Source organism: Mustelus asterias, chromosome 9, assembly GCF_964213995.1.
Source record: "Mustelus asterias chromosome 9, sMusAst1.hap1.1, whole genome shotgun sequence".
In the NCBI taxonomy this organism is placed as follows: Eukaryota; Metazoa; Chordata; class Chondrichthyes; order Carcharhiniformes; family Triakidae; genus Mustelus; species Mustelus asterias.
This window is the reverse complement of record NC_135809.1, coordinates 107612571-107631004: the sequence shown is the minus strand read 5'-3', so window position 1 is coordinate 107631004 and position 18434 is coordinate 107612571. Positions and strand designations below refer to the sequence as shown.

The window sequence follows — 18434 nt, the reverse complement described above, 5'->3', positions numbered from 1 at the left end:
AATTCTGGAATTGTCACTTCAAAGGCTTGTTACCTTGACAAACCTATTGTAAACTCTACTTCTCTACAGGGGCAGTGAGTCAGGTATACATGTTGATTAACAACTCGTGTCTGTGAGTGTCCATTGTGGTGTGGGTTACTTTTCTGAATATGTGCCAATAAATTTGAAACATGGTTCTTGATTATGAACACACAAGTCATTTTTTATCCCCCTTGGTGTTTGCTTTACAATGCAAAACAATAATAAAAGCCTCACACGTCAAAGGACTTGAACAAAATACTATCCTCGTTTACCCAGTACAGAGACTGAGGGGTAGAGATGGTTTGGGTTCACTGGTGAAATAATCTCCTGACTAGGATGTGCACTATGTGTAATATGAATCGTGCAGCAAATCAGCCAACATTCACGTTAGGCTTACTGCATTCCTGCATGTTTAAAAGGATTATCTATCTTGGCTTACGGCCAACCCCTCTCCTCCTTTCTTTAATTGGTCTTCTCAATGTTCAATCTTTTATAAGTTAACTCAAAACTCTTAAAGGCCCAGCAACAAGAGACTGGACACTTGAGGTGCCTCTACCTAATAATGTTAAATTACTTGCAGCAAAAGTTTTTTAGACACTGGAATCTTGAAAGGAACCTTGGCATTGCTTCAGAATAACATCTTTGCATTATATAGTTCATCAGTGACATCCATCGCTTTGCATAGGACAAAATCATCGCTGAGGCTGAGCCTGTAACAAGACTACTTTGGGTATGAATGGGCAACACAGTGGCACAGCGGTTAGCACTGCTGCCACACAGTGCCAGGGACCCAGGTTTGATTCCTGGCTTGGGTCACTCTCTGTGTGGAGTCAGCACATTCTTCCCGTGTCTGCGTGAGTTTCCTCCGGGTGCTCCGGTTTCCTCTCACAGTCCAAAAAGACGTGCTGGTTAGGCGCATTGGCCGTGCTAAATTCTCCCTCAGTGTACCCGAACAGGCGCCGGAGTGTGGCGACTAGAGGATTTTCACAGTAACCTCTTTGCAGTGTTAATGTAAGCCTACTTTTGACACTTGTAATGGCTCAATATCCTTTGATGGTAAGAGGTTGAACTGTGTGTCTGAATTGCATCTGCTTGTCATGTGCTCCCCCCTCAAATGCTAAACTGAAAGAAGGATTTATCTGGCAAAAGAAAGCCAGATGCAGTACAAACCAACTAACATCTAGGTTCATGACATTCTGGTTTAAATATAGGTTTATGCTGATGGAGGGTCATAAACCCCAGAGATTTTGTCAATGCATCACAGTCATCTAATTGAGCAACAACTATGATAGAACTCCCGCTTCATGGTGTAATTAATACTCTTTAATTAAAATATTTAAAATAAAGCTAATTAAAAGTTGTGTCTCTGGTTAGAAATTATCCCAAGATGTCTGTACTTGTTTGTACTTTGAGGGTCTATGTAATATCCCTGTGATTGCAAATGATAGGACTGTTCAGTAGTAGAGGAGAAACCCACACCAATCTGGGCAGAAATAAGCTCTTTCTAATTAACTAAGTAATATTACACATGTGGGAGGGTGCTGCCTTGAACTGAAGAAGCACTTGTTTGTACTGAGGGACAGCTAGCGGATTGCAAGTGCAATTAAAGCTAGGGAAACCATGCTGCAATTGTCTTTGTGTTTATATCACCAAACAGTAAGGTTAGAATCTCCCCGAATTATGCAGCACAGTAATTGAAATAGGCTTGTTGAAAATATGATGAAGATGGACAGAAAAGATGATGCTTACTGTTTAGATTAATGCTTCTCCTTAAAATTTTGAATGCTAAATCTTAGCATGTGTTTTTAAAGATTTCTTGCTTGTATTGGGGTGGCACAGTGACCCAGGTTCTATTCTGGCCTTGGGTGACTGTCTGAGTGGAGTTTACATGCTCTCCTGGTGTCTATGTAGGTTTCAACCTGGTGCTCTGGTTCCCTCCCAGATGTGGAGATGCCGGCGTTGCCGGAGGTGTGCAGGTTAAGTGGATTGGTCATGCTGCATTGCTCCTTAATGTCCAAAGATATGTAGGCTAGGTGGATTAGCCATGGTAATGTGGGGGTAAGGCAGGGGATGGACCTGGGTGGGATGCTCTTTTGGAGAATCAGTGCAGCCTCAATGGGCTGAATGGTTTCCTTCAGCATTATGGTTCTTTGCGTTTCTAACAAGCAAGGTGGACAAGTGGGAACTAGTGGAAGTAATGTATTTGAATTTTCAAAAAGCATTTAATTAAACCCCCAGACAAGAATTATTACACAGAAATAGGGATCACTGAGGATTAGGATAGTATGTTGGTATGTTTTGAACATTGTTAATAGATGGATACCAGAGAGTAGAAGTAAACGGGTGGAAAGTATGAATTTATTCACTTAGGGAGGAAAAATAAAAAAGCAGAATGTTTGTTTTAAATGGAGAGAACTGGGAAACGTTGGTATTCAGAGGAACCTGGGTGTCCTTGTACATGAATCACAGAAAAGTTAACATTCAGTTTCAACAATAAATCAGGAAAGAAAATGAGATGGGATTAGAGTATAAGAGAAAAGAAGACTGATTGGAATTATATAGGATGAGACTACACCTGGAGTACTGTGTACAATGTTGATCTCCTTCCCTAAGGCAAGACGCACTTTCCTTAGAGGGCGTGTCACACACATTTACCAGGCTTTTTCTAGGAGGAGGGGATTGTACTAGGAAGAGCAATTAAGTAAGCCAGGCTTATATTCTCCAGAGTTGAAAAGAATAAGATGTGATGTAACTGAAACATATAAAATTCATAATGTGTTTGTTAGAGTTGATGCTAGGAGGATGTTTCTTCCTGGTTGGGGAGTCTAGAATTGTGGATCATAGTCTTGAAATAAGAGGTTAGCTATTTAGGACTGAGCAGAGGAGAAATTGATTTTGAATCCTCTACCCTGGAGAGCTGTGGATGCACGTTGTTGAGTATATTCAAGACAGATAACTTTTTGGATGCAAACGGGATAGTGTGGGAAGATGGAACTCGGACAAAAAATCAGCCATGAACTTATTGAACGGTGGAGCAGATTTGAAGGACTGTACAGTTTACCCCTGTCCCTATTTCTTATGTGTTCCTATGTTCAAAGTGCTTTACAGCCAATAAAGTGTAACTGCTGTGATGTAGGGAAACGACAGCCAATTTGTATACAGCAAGTTCCCATAAAACAGGAATGTGGTAATAACCAGAAGATCTGTTGGTTGATGATGTTGGCTGAGGAAAATAATATTGGCCAGATGTGGTGATTGTCCCCTTAAGGGCAACATAGCAGAGTAAGTGTCATCTGGCCTGGGTGACAGATTGGGGAATCACCCTAAGGGGAGGAGTTCTCCTAGGTATAGAGGTATTTTGGAATTAGCTGAAAATATGCTGCTTTATGTGACTTGATAATAAATCCTTCTTTGTTCACGAGTGAAGTCACAAAAATGCATCATCACATGAGGACACCATGGAGAACTACCTTGCTACTTTTTGTGAAGTGCCATGGGATCTTTTATGTTCATCCGAAAGGGCAGATGGAACCTCAACTTAACGTACAATCTAAGAGATGGCACCTCCAACAGCGCAACAGTCCCTGAAGTGCTGGCCTAGATATTTTTGCTCAAGTTTCTAATGTGGAACCTGAACCCACAACCTACTGACTCGGAGATGAGAGTGCTGCGATTTCAATGCAAATGGCTTAGTTTCCTCCCTCCTGTCTCTTACTGGCTCAGTTTGTTCAACCAGCTCCTGGCGATAATGCACAATCTTATGTTAACTGGCTGCTCCACATATGTCAGCAGGCAAACACACAGTGAGAACAGATGCACTCTGCCGACATCGTCGCCAGGTCTAGTCAGGGAGTGTGCCTGCAGGGCACAGTAAAGTTCTGCATAGTTCCCCTCTCAATAGACCTCAACAAACCAACCAACAAAATATATTCAAAATCAAATAGTTAGGGTTCTATTCTGAGGATTAGTACGATCTGTTTTGTAATACTTCATGTTGCTCACCACCATTCTTAGACACCCTTCATAGAGTGGAACTTAGTGGCACTTGCTACTTCTTGTGTTACTTCTCCTAACCTCACATGAAAGATGCAACATTTGGCTTGGTTTTAGTGTCAAAGAACACCATTCCTTCAATCTATATGTGGGTATACCAGCAGAAACCTATGTGTCTGCTTCGATTCTCACTTTGAGGGGTGTGGTGAGGCGAGGGCCGTGTTGAAAACGTTGTTAAATTCGGAGGAAATGTCAGGACTGTAGGAAATTCACCCTTCATAATTTATCTAAAAGGAAATATTCTTGGAACTTCTCACGACAAAATCCCATCCCTGTTGCTTGCCAATAATGCTTCTTCTTACATCTCCTGTCCTAGTACAATTCCACAATACTTTTGTGGCATTAAAATAATAAGAATTGCGCTAATTTTATTTCAAGTTCCACAAGAGACCTAGTGAAGCATGCCCCTGAGAATGTAGCTCACATTTGTGTACCACGTCATTATAAATGCTTCTTGCTGTCAACATAGTCAACCTTGATTGTGGAGTGATTATGAATGGAGCAATCTGGGGATGAAAACGTTCACCCCAGCACCATTTTTAAAGTTTGAAGTTTAAATTTTTATTTATTTATTAGTGTCACAAGTAGGCTTACAGTAATACTGCAATGAAGTTACTGTGAAAATCCTCCAGTCGCCACACTCCAGCGCCTGTTCGGGTACACTGAGGGAGAATTTAGCATGACCAATGCACCAACCAGCACGTCTTTTGGACTGTGGGAGGAAACCAGAGCACCCGGAGGAAACCCGTGCAGACTGCACACAGACAGTGACCCACGCTGGGAATTGAACCCGGGTCCCTAGTGCTGTGAGGCAGCAGTGCTAACCACTGTGCCATCCCTATTTACGTTCTGAGCTAACACTACATTTTCTTGAGTTATTCGTCTATTCACCATGCTAAGTTTGCATGTAATTTGTTTGAAGATTTTTAAAAGTATTACATGTGTAAAGAGACAGAGGGACAGATTGACTGCAGCATACCAGCATTTTGTTTGATATAGAACTATGAAGCTAAACAGATTCTCATGGCAACATTTCAGGAGTGCAATATTGTGTTCAAGGATTAAAAGTGGAAGACATTATTCCAGTGATGATGATCTGCCCCTAGATACCTTCAGTGCAATTTGTAAATGCGATAATTGATAGGCTTTATTAGATAAATTAGTAAAATCTACTGCACATTGTCACTGTTATACTGATCATTATTTCTATCAAAATAATTGACAGCCTGTCAGATTTGATGTTCCTCTGGTGTCTAATTGTCTGTTAGGCAGTTATGATTTCATTTAACAGCACGGGTTTTGTAACTAAATCAGTCAAACCAGACGCAACATTGCCTTGACTTGGTAGCTATCATAAGGATTAGACTCCAGGCTGGAAACTTGCATTGATTTCCATTCCAAATTGATGTCTGGACTAATGTGTTTCCAAGAGCTTTTGTTGGCCTTGTCCTTGGGAAGGAAGGGAGACTTTACTGTTAGAACCCCTTTGAATACCATGCAAGTAATTAAAAAATAGTGCCATTGATGTCCTTGAAGATATACATTCACCGAACCATTTGCTTCTCTTAGCTGAGGATAGTAGTAAGGGAAGGGACTGAGGAAAATTGGGGGGAGGGTCAAGGGGAATAAAGCATTGTAGAACAACTTAAAAGAAGATCCTTTGACTATCCGGATTCAATGCTGAGTGCAACTGTGTCACCATATTCTTTTCCTCCCTTTTTAATAGGATTCTGACAACAACAAAGTCTGTTCTCTGTACTCCTTCCGCAATGCAACTACCTCACCACATAAGCCAGACGAAGGGGCCCGTGAACGCAGCGACATGATGACTGGTGCAGTCTTTGGAACACCCGAGCGCCGCAAAGGAAGCTTAGCTGACGTGGTGGACACACTGAAACAGAAGAAGCTCGAAGAGATGACAAAGACTGAACAAGACGGTATGCATTGGCTATGTTGTCCTTTTGGGTTCCACTCACGGTCAGACAAAAATCTGTCGAGTAGGCAGCCAAAACAAATCTGTAGAATTGGCAGTGGTTAAAATAGTTGTCTGATGGTCACCATGACAACAGCATTTTTGGGTCGATAGAGAGTTTAGCTAGTATCTTTTTCTTTAATATTTTGCAATAAAATCAAAGCCAAAACACTTCAATGTCCTTCTTCTCTTGTGCCCAGATATAAAGCATACTACTTTTTCTTTATAAGAGGTGGTGTTGGGATAATAAGACCTGTCTTATCTGTGGTTTGTGTTTATGTGGCAGGAAGAGAGATGTTACATCACGTCATTCACCTCTTAATCTGCCTTTGATAAGAGGGCTTCACTTATTCACACTCACAAAGAGAAACAACAAAGACTGGCTGGGTTAGACTACGAGAGGTTTAAGCAAAGCCCTCCCCCAGCACAGAGATAAATTGGTGCCTTGTTGTAGATGTACTTTTGCATGTGGGTTACAAGATAGAATACCTGAAAGAGACAGTTTAAAATGGTGAGTCATTGTTGAAGGCAGGCAAAGCTCAGATGTATATATTTACTTAATCGTCGGCCTTTCAAACCTCCACATGACCGACCTCTTGTTAGATGATAATTCTAGCCTTCTTGGAAATTAAAATAAACTTTTTATTGTTCTTTTGAATGCTGATATAAAAAATCCTACACAATAGCTGAGAATATTTTGCTTTAAGAATATGGTGCGTACCTCTTCAGTGAGTGTCTTGTGATTAAAAAAATTGTGACCATCCAGTCTGGTAAAGAACAATGAATGTTTAATTAAAGGCCTCCACACATCCATTTTCTGCTCAGAAGTGCAATTTGTTATTTATAAATGCTTGTGCTTTGGAGCAAATAGGATACACACAATGTTTTATCAAAGTTTTGAACAAATTTTATGTTGAGTGAAGTGAATGCAGGAGGCCTAGCCTTGTCGTCACATGTCAACTGCAAGTACCCCCAGATCCAGTGCAGGATAAGTATCCCTCTATAATCCACCTCAGCCCAAATATCATACTAGAATTTTCTATAATAGAATACTATAGAAATAGAATATGATTAAACTAGAAAGAGTGCAGAAAAGATTTACTGGGATGCTACCGGGACTTGATGGTTTGAGATATGAGGAGAGGCTGGATAGACTGGGACTTTTTTCTCTGGAGTGTAGGAGGCTTAGGGGTGATCTTATAGAGGTCTACAAAATAATGAGGGGCATGGATCAGCTAGATAGTCAATATATTTTCCCAAAAGTAGGGGAGTCTAAAACTAGAGGGCATAGGTTTAAGGTGAGAGGGGAGAGATACAAAAGGGACCAGAGGGGCAATATTTTCATACAGAGGATGGTGAGTGTCTGGAACAAGCTGCCAGAGGTAGCAGTAGAGGTGGGTACAATTTTGTCTTTTAAACAACATTTAGACAGTTACATGGGTAAGATTGGTATAGAGGGATAGGGACCAAACATGGGCAACTGGGACTAGCTTAGTGGCTTAAACAAAAGGGCAGCATGGACAAGTTGGGCCGAAGGGCCTGTTTCCATACTGTAAACCTCTATGACTCTACTTCACAAGTGTATCCCAACGTACCATAATGCTTTAACATTACTCATTGACCAGAACGTGTGGATGTGTGTACCAGTAGGTATTGGGTTGAACCTGTCTAGATTTATTTCACATTGAACATTTTGATTTGAAAGGTAAATATTTGGCCTGATCCATGGATAAATGTGCATCACCAAAATAAGTACATTAATCACTAATGATATGTGTTTAAGTCAAAATTCCAGACCAACATGACTAGCTAATGTCACTCATCACTTTTAACAATGTACACAATGTCATAAATCAACAGTGATATAATCATAATATTAACTATGGCAAGAGACAAGACTCAAATGGCTTTCCAACTGAATTATACAAGGTCCCATATTCAGTCATTACAAAATACCACTTCAGAACATTTAAGCTAATCCATAATGAAGTGATTCCTCCAGAACTAAAGGATAAATTTGTTGCCACTCAGGGCTAATCTAAGAGAGACTAGTCTGAATGTGGAGAGCAGTGTGATAGGCTGTCCTGTCTCCTGTAAGAATGTTTGTGCCAACACAACCATCTTAGCCAATGCTCTTCTTGGAATTGGTTGTGTCACGGTGGTTAGCACTGCTGCCTCGCAGCGCCAGCGCTTGGGTCACTGTCTGTGCAGAGTCTGCACTTTCTCCCCATGTCTATGTGGGTTTCCTCCGGATGCTCCGGTTTCCTCCCACAGTCCAAAAGGCATGCTGGTTAGCTGCATTGGCCATGCTAAATTCTCCTTCAGTGTACCCGAACAGGCGCCAGAGTGTGGCGACTGTGGGATTTTCACAGTAACTCAATTGCAGTGTTAATGTAAGCCTACTTGTGACACTAATAAACTAACGCAAAGCTTATTCCAGATAAACTACCCTGCATGGTTTTCATTGTAAGCTAATCTCAGGAGAAATCTGGAAAGGAAAGCAAGGGTCGATTTGTGGTCTTCACCGACCTGATATAAGCCTTTGGTACCATTAGCAGATTGAGACTGAAAAGGCTCCAAGTCAAGTTTGGCTGACAAGCTTATTAATGTGATTCAGTAGTTCTGTAATGAGATGAATGATTATTAACAGTAGCAGAGTCAAACAAGGATATGTTTTGCTCCTCATCTTCACTGCCTATGATAAAGGAAGTCATGCCAAATCCCTGGGAGGAAGTGTATATCCAGTTGGAGCAGTTAGAAAACTGACTGTTCAATTTAAACAGATCAAGCAAAGACCAAAATTAAAGAGCCCATTTTCCAGACCATTTGTTTGCAGATGACTGCGGCCAGATACAAGTTGTTTCTCCCCTCAGCATATTTAAATTATCTGTACTTTTACATTGGGGACACTGGATCAAAATTTCTAAACCATGTGAAAAGAGGGGGCATGGTTAACTGTGAAGGGACTGAAAGCATCTTCATGGAGGATGTAGGCAGCTCAGCAGACTCAGCTGAAAGATATTGGGTGAGATTCTTCGGTCTCCCAGCCACGTGTTTCCCACCGATGGGAGGTGGCGCGTTGTTTGCACGTGGCAGGATTCTCTGGTCCCGCTGCTGTCAATGGGAATTCCCATTGACGTCATCCCTCACCAGCGGGAAACGCACGAGCTGCTGGCAGGACCGGAGAATTCCGCCGGCATTGAACGGCTGGAAAATTCTGGCCATTGAATGAACTTTATTGCTGCGAAATGCGGAGTGATCCATTTTGGAAGGAAAATCAAAGAGAATATGCAAAAACAAAATCACAATGTTTTTCAACGTAGAGAAGTAAAGAGGTTTTAGTTTAAAAAAACTTAAGTCTTTAAAAGTGTAAGGACAGCACTTGAATTTATATAGCACCTTTAACATGTAAACAACCCTAAGGTACTTCATGGGATTGTTACCAAATAAAATTTGACACCAAGCCACGTAAGATGATAATAGGACAAGTGAGCTAACATTTGATCTAAGAGATAGGTTTCATGAAGGGTTTTTAAAGGAGGATATAGAGGTGATGAAGCTTAGGCAAGAAATTTCAGAGCCTGAGGTAAAAGCAATTGAAATCACAGCCACCAAAGACAGGCATTTAAAATTACAGATTCTCAAGTTGATTTGATTTATTCATATGTATTGGTATACAGTGAAAAATATTGTTTCTTGTGCGCTATACAGACAAAGCATACCATTCAAAGAATACACTGGGGAGAAGGAAAGGAGAGGGTGTAGAATGTAGTGTCACAGTCATAGCTAGGGTGTAGAGAAAGATCAACTTAATGTAAGGTAGGTCCATTCAAAGGTCTGGTGGCAGCAGAGAAGAAGCTGTTCTGGAGTCAGTTGGGACGTGACCTCAGACTTTTGTATCTTTTTCCCGATGGAAGAAGGTGGAAGAGAGTCTGTCAAAGTTGCCAGAATTGGAAGAGGGTAGAGATCTTGAAGGGTTGGGAGGGGCTGGGGGAGCTTACAGAGATTGGGAAGGATGAAACCAAGAAGTGATGAGAATTGTAAAATTGAGGCGTGACCAGATCAGAAGCTTTTGCGGGTGAACTATAAAAGGGGTAATAGGGGAACAACATTTGCCACGAGTTAAGATATGGGCATCGGGGTTTGGGTGAGTTCAGGTTTATGGAGGGTGGACGATAGGAGTCTGACTAGACAGAGAAAGTTGATAAAATTGCAAGAAACAGATATGGATTTGTTGGGTTTATAATGGTACCACAGAATTTAAACAATCAAGAAAGAAATACTAAACCTATGCAAACTATTGATTAGGTGCAGTTAAAATATTGTGACCAGTTTTAGACACCCTATTTTAGGCAAGATTTCTACACCATGCAGCAGCATTCTCCCATCTAGGGACAAAATCCCGTGGTGAGGGCCAGAATGTGGAGTGTTTCCCACTGCGGAGACCGTCCAAACATGTCAAATCTTCCAGCCCTGACCTCATTAATTGTGCAACCAGATGTTTTGCACCGTATCCCGTGGTGGGGCAGGCTTGATGGGGTGTAGTCCGTCTGTCATCCTATCTGGGGGCCATACTGGGAAGTCGCTCAAAATCATTGACCCACTATTGAAAAAGGTAGACCTCCAGAAAATGAAGATGGATCTCTGGGAGCACCCTGAGATTGGAAGATGAGCCTCCTGAAAAAGAATTTGGATTTCCAGGAATATTCGGAGGCTGGAAGATGGAATCCCTCCAGGACACTGAATCAGGATGATACTGATGCACTATCAATAAGGCGAAAGACTACCGATATGCCAATATAAGTGTAGGCTTTTATTCACAACAGAATCAGGAGCAGATCCCAACATATAACCAACCTGGACTGAACAAGGGGGAGGAGACAGCCACCTTTATACTAGGTGCTGAGGGGAGGTCCCAAACTGGAAGGGGATGTGTCCAGGTATGACGAGCACACACAACGGTGGTCCATATAGGACAAAGGCACAACTGAGGTCCACCACAGATACACCTGTAGTTGTTCCCCCTCCCCAGTGCTGTGTAGTTCCAGGGTTGCTAACGGCCTCCATCCTGAGCTATGGAGACAGTCCCAAGCAGTGTTCAGGTAAGCCCCAACATCTGCACGCCAAGTTGACCCAAACACGTTTTGCACCAGTGTGTTTCTCTACTGGTGCCGTGAGTATCGGGAGTGGGTGATCACACCTTCAGCATCCAAATAGCGGGATGGGAATGAGTTTCACGCTGACCTGCAGCAGGTTCCCTGATCCACCATGGCCGACATTAGTGAAAGATCCTGCTGTGAATTCATACCAGCCTAAAAACAATCTTTGGGCCTCCCGCCGAATTCCAACCACCCTGCACCCCCCACACCTGCCTTTGAACCCGCTGGCGGAGGCTAGGGAGAATTCTGTTCATGAAGAGGGAGCAGAACACTTGTTTATAACAGCTATAAAAGCCTTGAATTATGCGCCTGGACCAGAGAAACCAATTATCTTCACCGAAAGGAGAAGGTTAAGAATAGATTTGATAAGAGAAGTTCAAAGTCATGAGGCGAATGTTTAACTCCATCACCACAAGAGCAAATGCAGAGGATCCGAAGAATTGTGGAATTGCCTACCAAATACTGTGATGAAAGCAGGACCCATAATAACTTTTAAATGGGAAATGGATAAATATTTTTAAATAATGAAAATTCACAGACAGGTATGGGAATAGAACCAACTGCAAAGGTCTTTCAGAGAGTCAACACAAATGTAACTACTTAACTGGACTCCTTCTGTGTCGTAAATGTTTTCGACTTTCAGTCCAAAGTGAATCATCTTGTGCTTGCAGCCAGGAATTGTAGTATCCATCAGTTTGAAGAAGATTGAGGCTATATTCCAGTCAGAATCTAATGCACAACCAACAATGTTCATTGAGAAAACACAGCTGGGTTTAGTCCAACAGTTTACCTCCCTGGGCAGAATACCATCACATCTGGATGAAGAAATGTTTCATCAAGCAAGGAAGATCTGCTTTACAATGGTTATCTGAAGAAAAAAATGTATGGGATGAACATGAGCTGAAATTTAAGATTGAAGTGTTTAAAGCAATGACACCCCTTTCCTATAGCCTTTTTAAAGACACTCCATTAAAGACTTTGAGCAAACTGACACTGAGATTTTGCAGCTTGAAAGCACAGTGGTTAGCATTGCTGCCTCACAGCACCAGGGACCCGGGTTCAATTCCGGCCTTGGGTGACTGTCTGTGTGGAGTTTGCACATTCTCCCTGTGTCTGCGTGAGTTTCCTCCGGGTGCTCCGGTTTCCTCTCTCAATCCGATAATGTGCAGGTTAGGCGGATTGGCCATGCTAAATTGCCCCTTAGTGTCCCAAGATGTGTAGGCTGATGGGGTTAATGGGGTAAATGTATGGGGTTATGGGAATAGGGCTGGGGAGGGTGCCTGGGTAAGACACTCAGTCAGGGAGTTGGGGTAGACTCGATGGGCCAAATGACAATCGGCACTGTAGTGATTCTATGATTCTGTGATCCGACTCATAGTTGCTTGCTGATCAAGACTCAACTGCTATGACTTGACAATTTTGAGTGACAAGACAGTCCAAGACTAGCTTCGTTTCTCAGCTGAAAGAGGGAAAACCCGACCATAGAGGACAGTTCATGCATTGTACAGACGCACTGATAAGAATCTTAAATTTAAAAAATCTATGGAATCCTGTGATTAGTCTTTTCCACACCAAGTCAGGTGCCAGAATTCCAGTCACCATGGAGTAGATTTCCATTTTCACCGCTTAGTCGCTAATCTGGAATGAAAAATCAAGAGGACCATATGCAACTTGCCCTTTCCAATCATAGCTCTGATGATGAAGATGAGCATCTACCCAAGTTGTGCTGAAGGTGCACAGAGAGTATGGGAATTAAAGGAGAAAGAGAAGCTGTGCATCACACAACAGCAATCTATTCTTCAGTTGCCTGTACTAAAGTATGGCTACAACAGTGTGCCATGCAAAGGTTCATGAGAGGATGCACACCACCTCAATGCCCTAAGGTATACCTGATCAAGGTGTGAGCAGCATCCAAGAGACAATGTTAATGGGCTCAGAAGGGTATGGATGAGTGTAAGTGGACATTTCATGTTCGATGCCACCCCATCAAATGTCATGTTCCGTTCATGCTAACTTTGTTATAAAGTCCAGATTCTTCTTATGAGCTGCTCAAGTTCTTAAAATGTCTTCATTCCATTTCACAAAGCTTAGGTTGTACATAATTCTCCAATTTAGAGAGCAGGCTAGAAGATATGTTTCGAAGTCTCTGCTAATGCCACCCTTGAGCAAGCAGGCTAACATGATTTGCCTCTCTGTTTCCCGCTGCTTGGTCCCTCTTTTCTGATGGCACTGACAAGACCAGAACCTTACTGTGTAGGAGCCTGCAAATATGAACTGACCTTCTGCCCCATTCATTTTGTATTGTGCTGTATTAATTACCACTGTCACCGTCTTCACTCACACTTCCAGTGCGTGTGCTATTGTGATTGTGTTTGATGCCAAAAGCAGATGACTGTTGCTCCCTCGTAGAATCTCCTCCAAGCTATAACAGCAACTGGAAAAAGTGGCTGACTGACTTCATAGTGATTTTACTGTGAAATGGTTCATTTATCATGTTGGAGAAGAGGGAGATCAGGGTGGTGGAAGGGCATGGGAATGAATTTCATTGTGTGGAATCCGGGCTGTTGAAGGCATAGCCATCAATGATAGAGATCGAGAAGGATGAATCCCTCGGAGAGTTAAACACATGGTGAAAGTTTTAAATTGGAGGCATGGGTTGGGGGGAAGGGTCCAGAAGTATACTGATTTCAACAGTACTGCCCTAGGTAATATCACTGTTCATTCCCTCCCCTAAATCACGCTGTTGTTGAGTCCTGAAGTGGGGACTCTGATTTTCCATTCCCCAGCCCAAGAGCCCTGAGTGAATTGTAACACTTATATTGCTACCCTGGCTGAGATCCAACAAGTTCATCATAAGCTAAAATCTGAACCTGGGACCTTCTGCTCTCAGTGGTTGGCTCACTTAACCAATGGGGGAACCTTGGCAGTTAGATTTTTAATAAGTCTTTATTTGTCTCTTCCCCCTCCCTCACCAAAAACTACAGCAAGAGGAGTCGAGTGCTATAACTCCTTCAACAAGCTTGACATCTTGATGTGGTAATGCGCCTCTTCACCTACTTGCACCTTGCTGTCATTTTTCTGACAGCACTTGGCACAGTGATGCAAACACTGCTGGGTCTGTCCTTGTCATTGTGGCCAGTAATTTGATCGTACACTACTTTAAGAACATTTTGTATCCAATTTCATTTTAAAGAAAAGAAAATTTTGGAAGATATATCTTGATGCACTTATTTAGTTGCCCTGATGGAGAGCTGGATCAGCTGAATTCAGTCTGTGTAAGTGGGCAATGCAGTTCCCATTCACTGCTGTTTTGGTAACTGGGACCTTTAGTGAGTCTGAAAGAGCCTTAAGTGCTTATGACCACGGTAATGAATGAAAATGGCTCCGGAGCACTCCATTAGTTTGAATTGTCACCTTAGCAATAAAGTGCTACCAGCAAAAGTGGGAGGAAGTTCCTGCAAGCAAGAATTGTGCGCGGTATTTATACTATACAACACTTATGTATTATTTATGGGAAGAGATCAAACTGGAGCTTGTCCCAATTACAAATAAGAAAAAAACAAAGGTTTGTGTTTTAAAGCGACAATATTTGACAGGGAAAGAAAAAACTTAAAAGATGTTCCCAGTTCTCATTTAGGACCATTATTTATTCTCTGCATGTTGTGATTGTCTTTTCTTGCACGGTTTCCAAAGGTGATATTTCAAACCAGTAAAAACAAAAACATTTTGTACATGTGTGAAGTATCACCTAATGGGTTGCAGTAATCATAGAAGAAATCATAGAAACCCTACAGTGCAGAAGGAGGCCATTCGGCCCATCGAGTCTGCACCGACCACAATCCCACCCAGGCCCTATCCCCACATATTTGCCCGCTAATCCCTCTAACCTACACATCCCAGGACTCTAAGGGGCAATTTTTAACCTGGCCAATCAAAGTAACCCGCACATCTTTGGACTGTGGGAGGAAACCGGAGCACCCGGAGGAAACCCACGCAGACACGAGGAGAATGTGCAAACTCCACACAGACAGCGACCCGAGCCGGGAATCGAACCCGGGACCCTGGAGCTGTGAAGCAGCAGTGCTAATCACTGTGCTACCGTGCCGCCGCAGTATGCTCAGGGTTCCAGGGAATCTGATTGTCAGATGATACAGGCTTGTGAATAAAAGCAAAGCTGCTCCACATTAACAGTGTTGATCCAACTTGCGTTTTCAAAAATTAAATTGGGAAACACACAAGTAAAAGTTAAGCAGCCTAGTTCAGGGCACCGCTAAGGTTCCAAAGATCAGGGGACATAAGGATAAAAGCCGAGAGGTTATGGTTAAGGATAGCAAGCTGAGGTACGTTGTAAGAGGGAACAAAGTCAGGTGTCCCACAGTTTTGAGATTTAGGGAGGATTGAGATGGGCAACATTACGGTTGCTGAGTCTGAGGGTGGGATTTTCCAGCCCTGCCACAGCAGCGGATGCAGCAAGCCAGCCATTGATTTCAGCGGGACTGGAAGGTCCCGCCAGCGGGAGGGGACAGAAAATCCTAGCCACGCTTTTATGATATAGAAAGGGAGAAAAGTGTACGAAGTTAGGAGGAACCAGAGAAGAAAAATCGGAGAAGCAATAATCCTTGACAAATGTAAGAAGATTACTGGAGAGAGAGTCAGTGACTGAAATTCAGGGCTTTAACATAAAAGATAGGCCATGAGGGTGGCACAGTGGTTAGCACTGCTGCCCCACAGTGCCAGGAACCCGGGTTCAATTCCAGCCTTGGGTGACTGTGTGGAGTTGGCACATTCTCCCTGTGTCTGCGTGGGTTTCCTCCGGGTGCTCTGGTTTCCTCCCACAGTCCAAATATGTGCGGGTTGGGTTGATTGGCTCAGGTAAATTGCCCCTTAGTGTCAGGGGGATTAGCAGGGTAGATACGGGAGGGGGTTATGGGAATAGGACCTGGGTGGAATTATTGTTGGTGCAGGCTTGATGGGCTGACTGGCTTCTTTCTGCACTGCAGGGACTCTATGAGCATAACAAAAGTCAAAGAAACTCTGGACTCCCCCTGCCTGTCGTCATTCACACCTTTGTCTATATTATCATTAGAGATCAGTGTGCCTGATATTTTCATTGATCCAGCCAAACAGCACCATGTCCTGAGTGTAAAATCCATTTTAAAGAAGTGTGGAAAATGCATTTTTCATTTAATTAACTCATTTAAATCTCTGTTCCTCACTTCCCCTGGCCAATTATGGTACCTCCACAGATAATCTGGCTTGGTTGAGATTGGGCAGTTTAGCACAGTTGAAGGATTGAGTCTCTGTTCTTACAATGCCCAATTTGCAGTGTCCTGACAATTTGGGAGTTTCCAAGTACTTATGTGTATTTAGAGATGTGCACTTGTGTAAGTAGAGGAAGTGGAGCCTAGGAATAGATATTTATAATTTTCACAATAGAGCAGCACCCAACAAAACTACTTCCAATACACAGCTTCATAAGATGTGCCACTCATCTTGGTGATCCCATTTCATTGCACAAACTGATATTCTTTGCCCCCGGTGGTGATGGAAGGGAGGAAAAAGCATTTTCCAGTGGAAATAATCTGCATCCAGATCGGTTCTGCCGTAACTTCTTCAAAGGTTACAATAACACTGCAGGGGGAAACTAAGGCATTTGATAACATCGACTCAGGCACTGCTCTGAGCTACTGTAGTTCAACTGTCCCCGTACCTCACCATATGCAGTTTAGCAGCATGCTCAAGCCTGCAGGAATTGCCAGTCGCGTTGGCTTAGAAACTGATGACTCTGAATTCTCTGGCTGATGTTGTAGGCAGTTCAGATGCTGTCTTTAAATCCATATGTTGTTATTTTTACAAACTGCTTGCATTTTAACTAGGCTTAATTTGCAGCATTTACATTTTGGATAAACTAAAAAAAGACAACTGTTCTGATTGTAGAGAAATGCCAGAGAAGTGGATGCTTTTGCATAATTGTTGGATCTACTGATGATCAATCAAGTATAAAGGGGATAATAGGTTTTAACATTCTAATTATTGTTACTCTCTATTGTTCAGTAGATTCACGACCAAGCTGGAGGATGTCCTAGGTGAATTTTGTTCTGTAGCCCAGCTTTGTGATGCCGATTTTACACTAGACTCCAATCCTTTTCCCTCTCTATGGTAGTCATTCTCATTTTAGCCTATTTTGTTATCGGATTTCATTGTGCTAGCATTTTTAATGGCTGATTCCTCCGTCAAATATCACTAACTCCTGAGGGCAGGGTTGAACCAAGTTACCTATTTTAGCTGACCCCAATGAGGGCTACAAGTACCATCCAAGGCCAGATTTTAGACTTGTTGCCAGTGTTAACTCTGACACTAAAGAAGATTTTAGTTCGAATGAATCCAGTACACCTGTTTCCAGTGGAAACGAGGCTAGTTATGGGTGATGTTATATGGGGAGAAATGCCATGATCTGGCATGTGGGCGACAACGGGATAGGAAATCATTTATATAGTTTTCAAGTATTGGTTGTTCACAGACCAGTTGTGTTGCATTTGGTCCTCATCATTGAAAACTCCCTTCAACAAACAATCTATCACGCAAACCAGCCTCCCGTCCATTGACTCTGTCTACATTTCCCACTGCCTCAGCAAAGGAGCCAGCATAATTCAGGACCCCACACACCCCAGACATTCTCTCTACCACCTTCTTCTGTCAGGAAAAAGACATAAAAGTCTGAGGTCGCGTATCAACCGACTCAAGAACAGCTTCTTCCCTGCTGCCATCGGACTTTTGAATGAACCTACCTTGCATTAAGTTGATCTTTTTCTACACCATAGCTATGACTGTAACACTAAATTCTGCACTTTCTCCTTTCCTTCTCTATGAAGGGTATGCTTTGCCTGTTTAGCATGCAAGAAACAATACTTTTCACTGTATATCAATACATGTGACAATAATAAATCAAATCAAACAAATTGTGCCAGCTTCAATCTGAATGCAGATATGATCAAAGTCCACAGCTTAAAGACACCATGATTCAATCAGACCAGGTGTAGTAATTGGAAGTTTAACTGTAGAAGTGAATTTGATGTTTCTGTATGGAGATTCTGAAGGAGATATTTGATTTTACAGTTGTTTGATGCTCAGGCAAAACCAGCATAATACTTTATTTAGTCATAGCAATATTGGTAAAATGTTAACCAGTTTGTCAAAAATGATCTGATTTCCTTTATGCTTGATAGGCA

General features: G+C 42.4%; 1 protein-coding gene across 19 annotated transcripts in view; it reads left to right on the top strand.

Annotated features, from left to right (window-relative positions):
- Nucleotides 1–18434, top strand: part of sox6 (SRY-box transcription factor 6) — a 636409-nt gene that overhangs the window by 289295 nt on the left and 328680 nt on the right. For all 19 annotated transcript variants that reach the window (XM_078220783.1, XM_078220782.1, XM_078220770.1 and 16 more), the window contains one exon: nt 5801–6011. In XM_078220783.1, coding sequence (XP_078076909.1) covers nt 5801–6011 — 211 coding nt within the window. The remainder of the gene's footprint in view (nt 1–5800; nt 6012–18434) is intronic.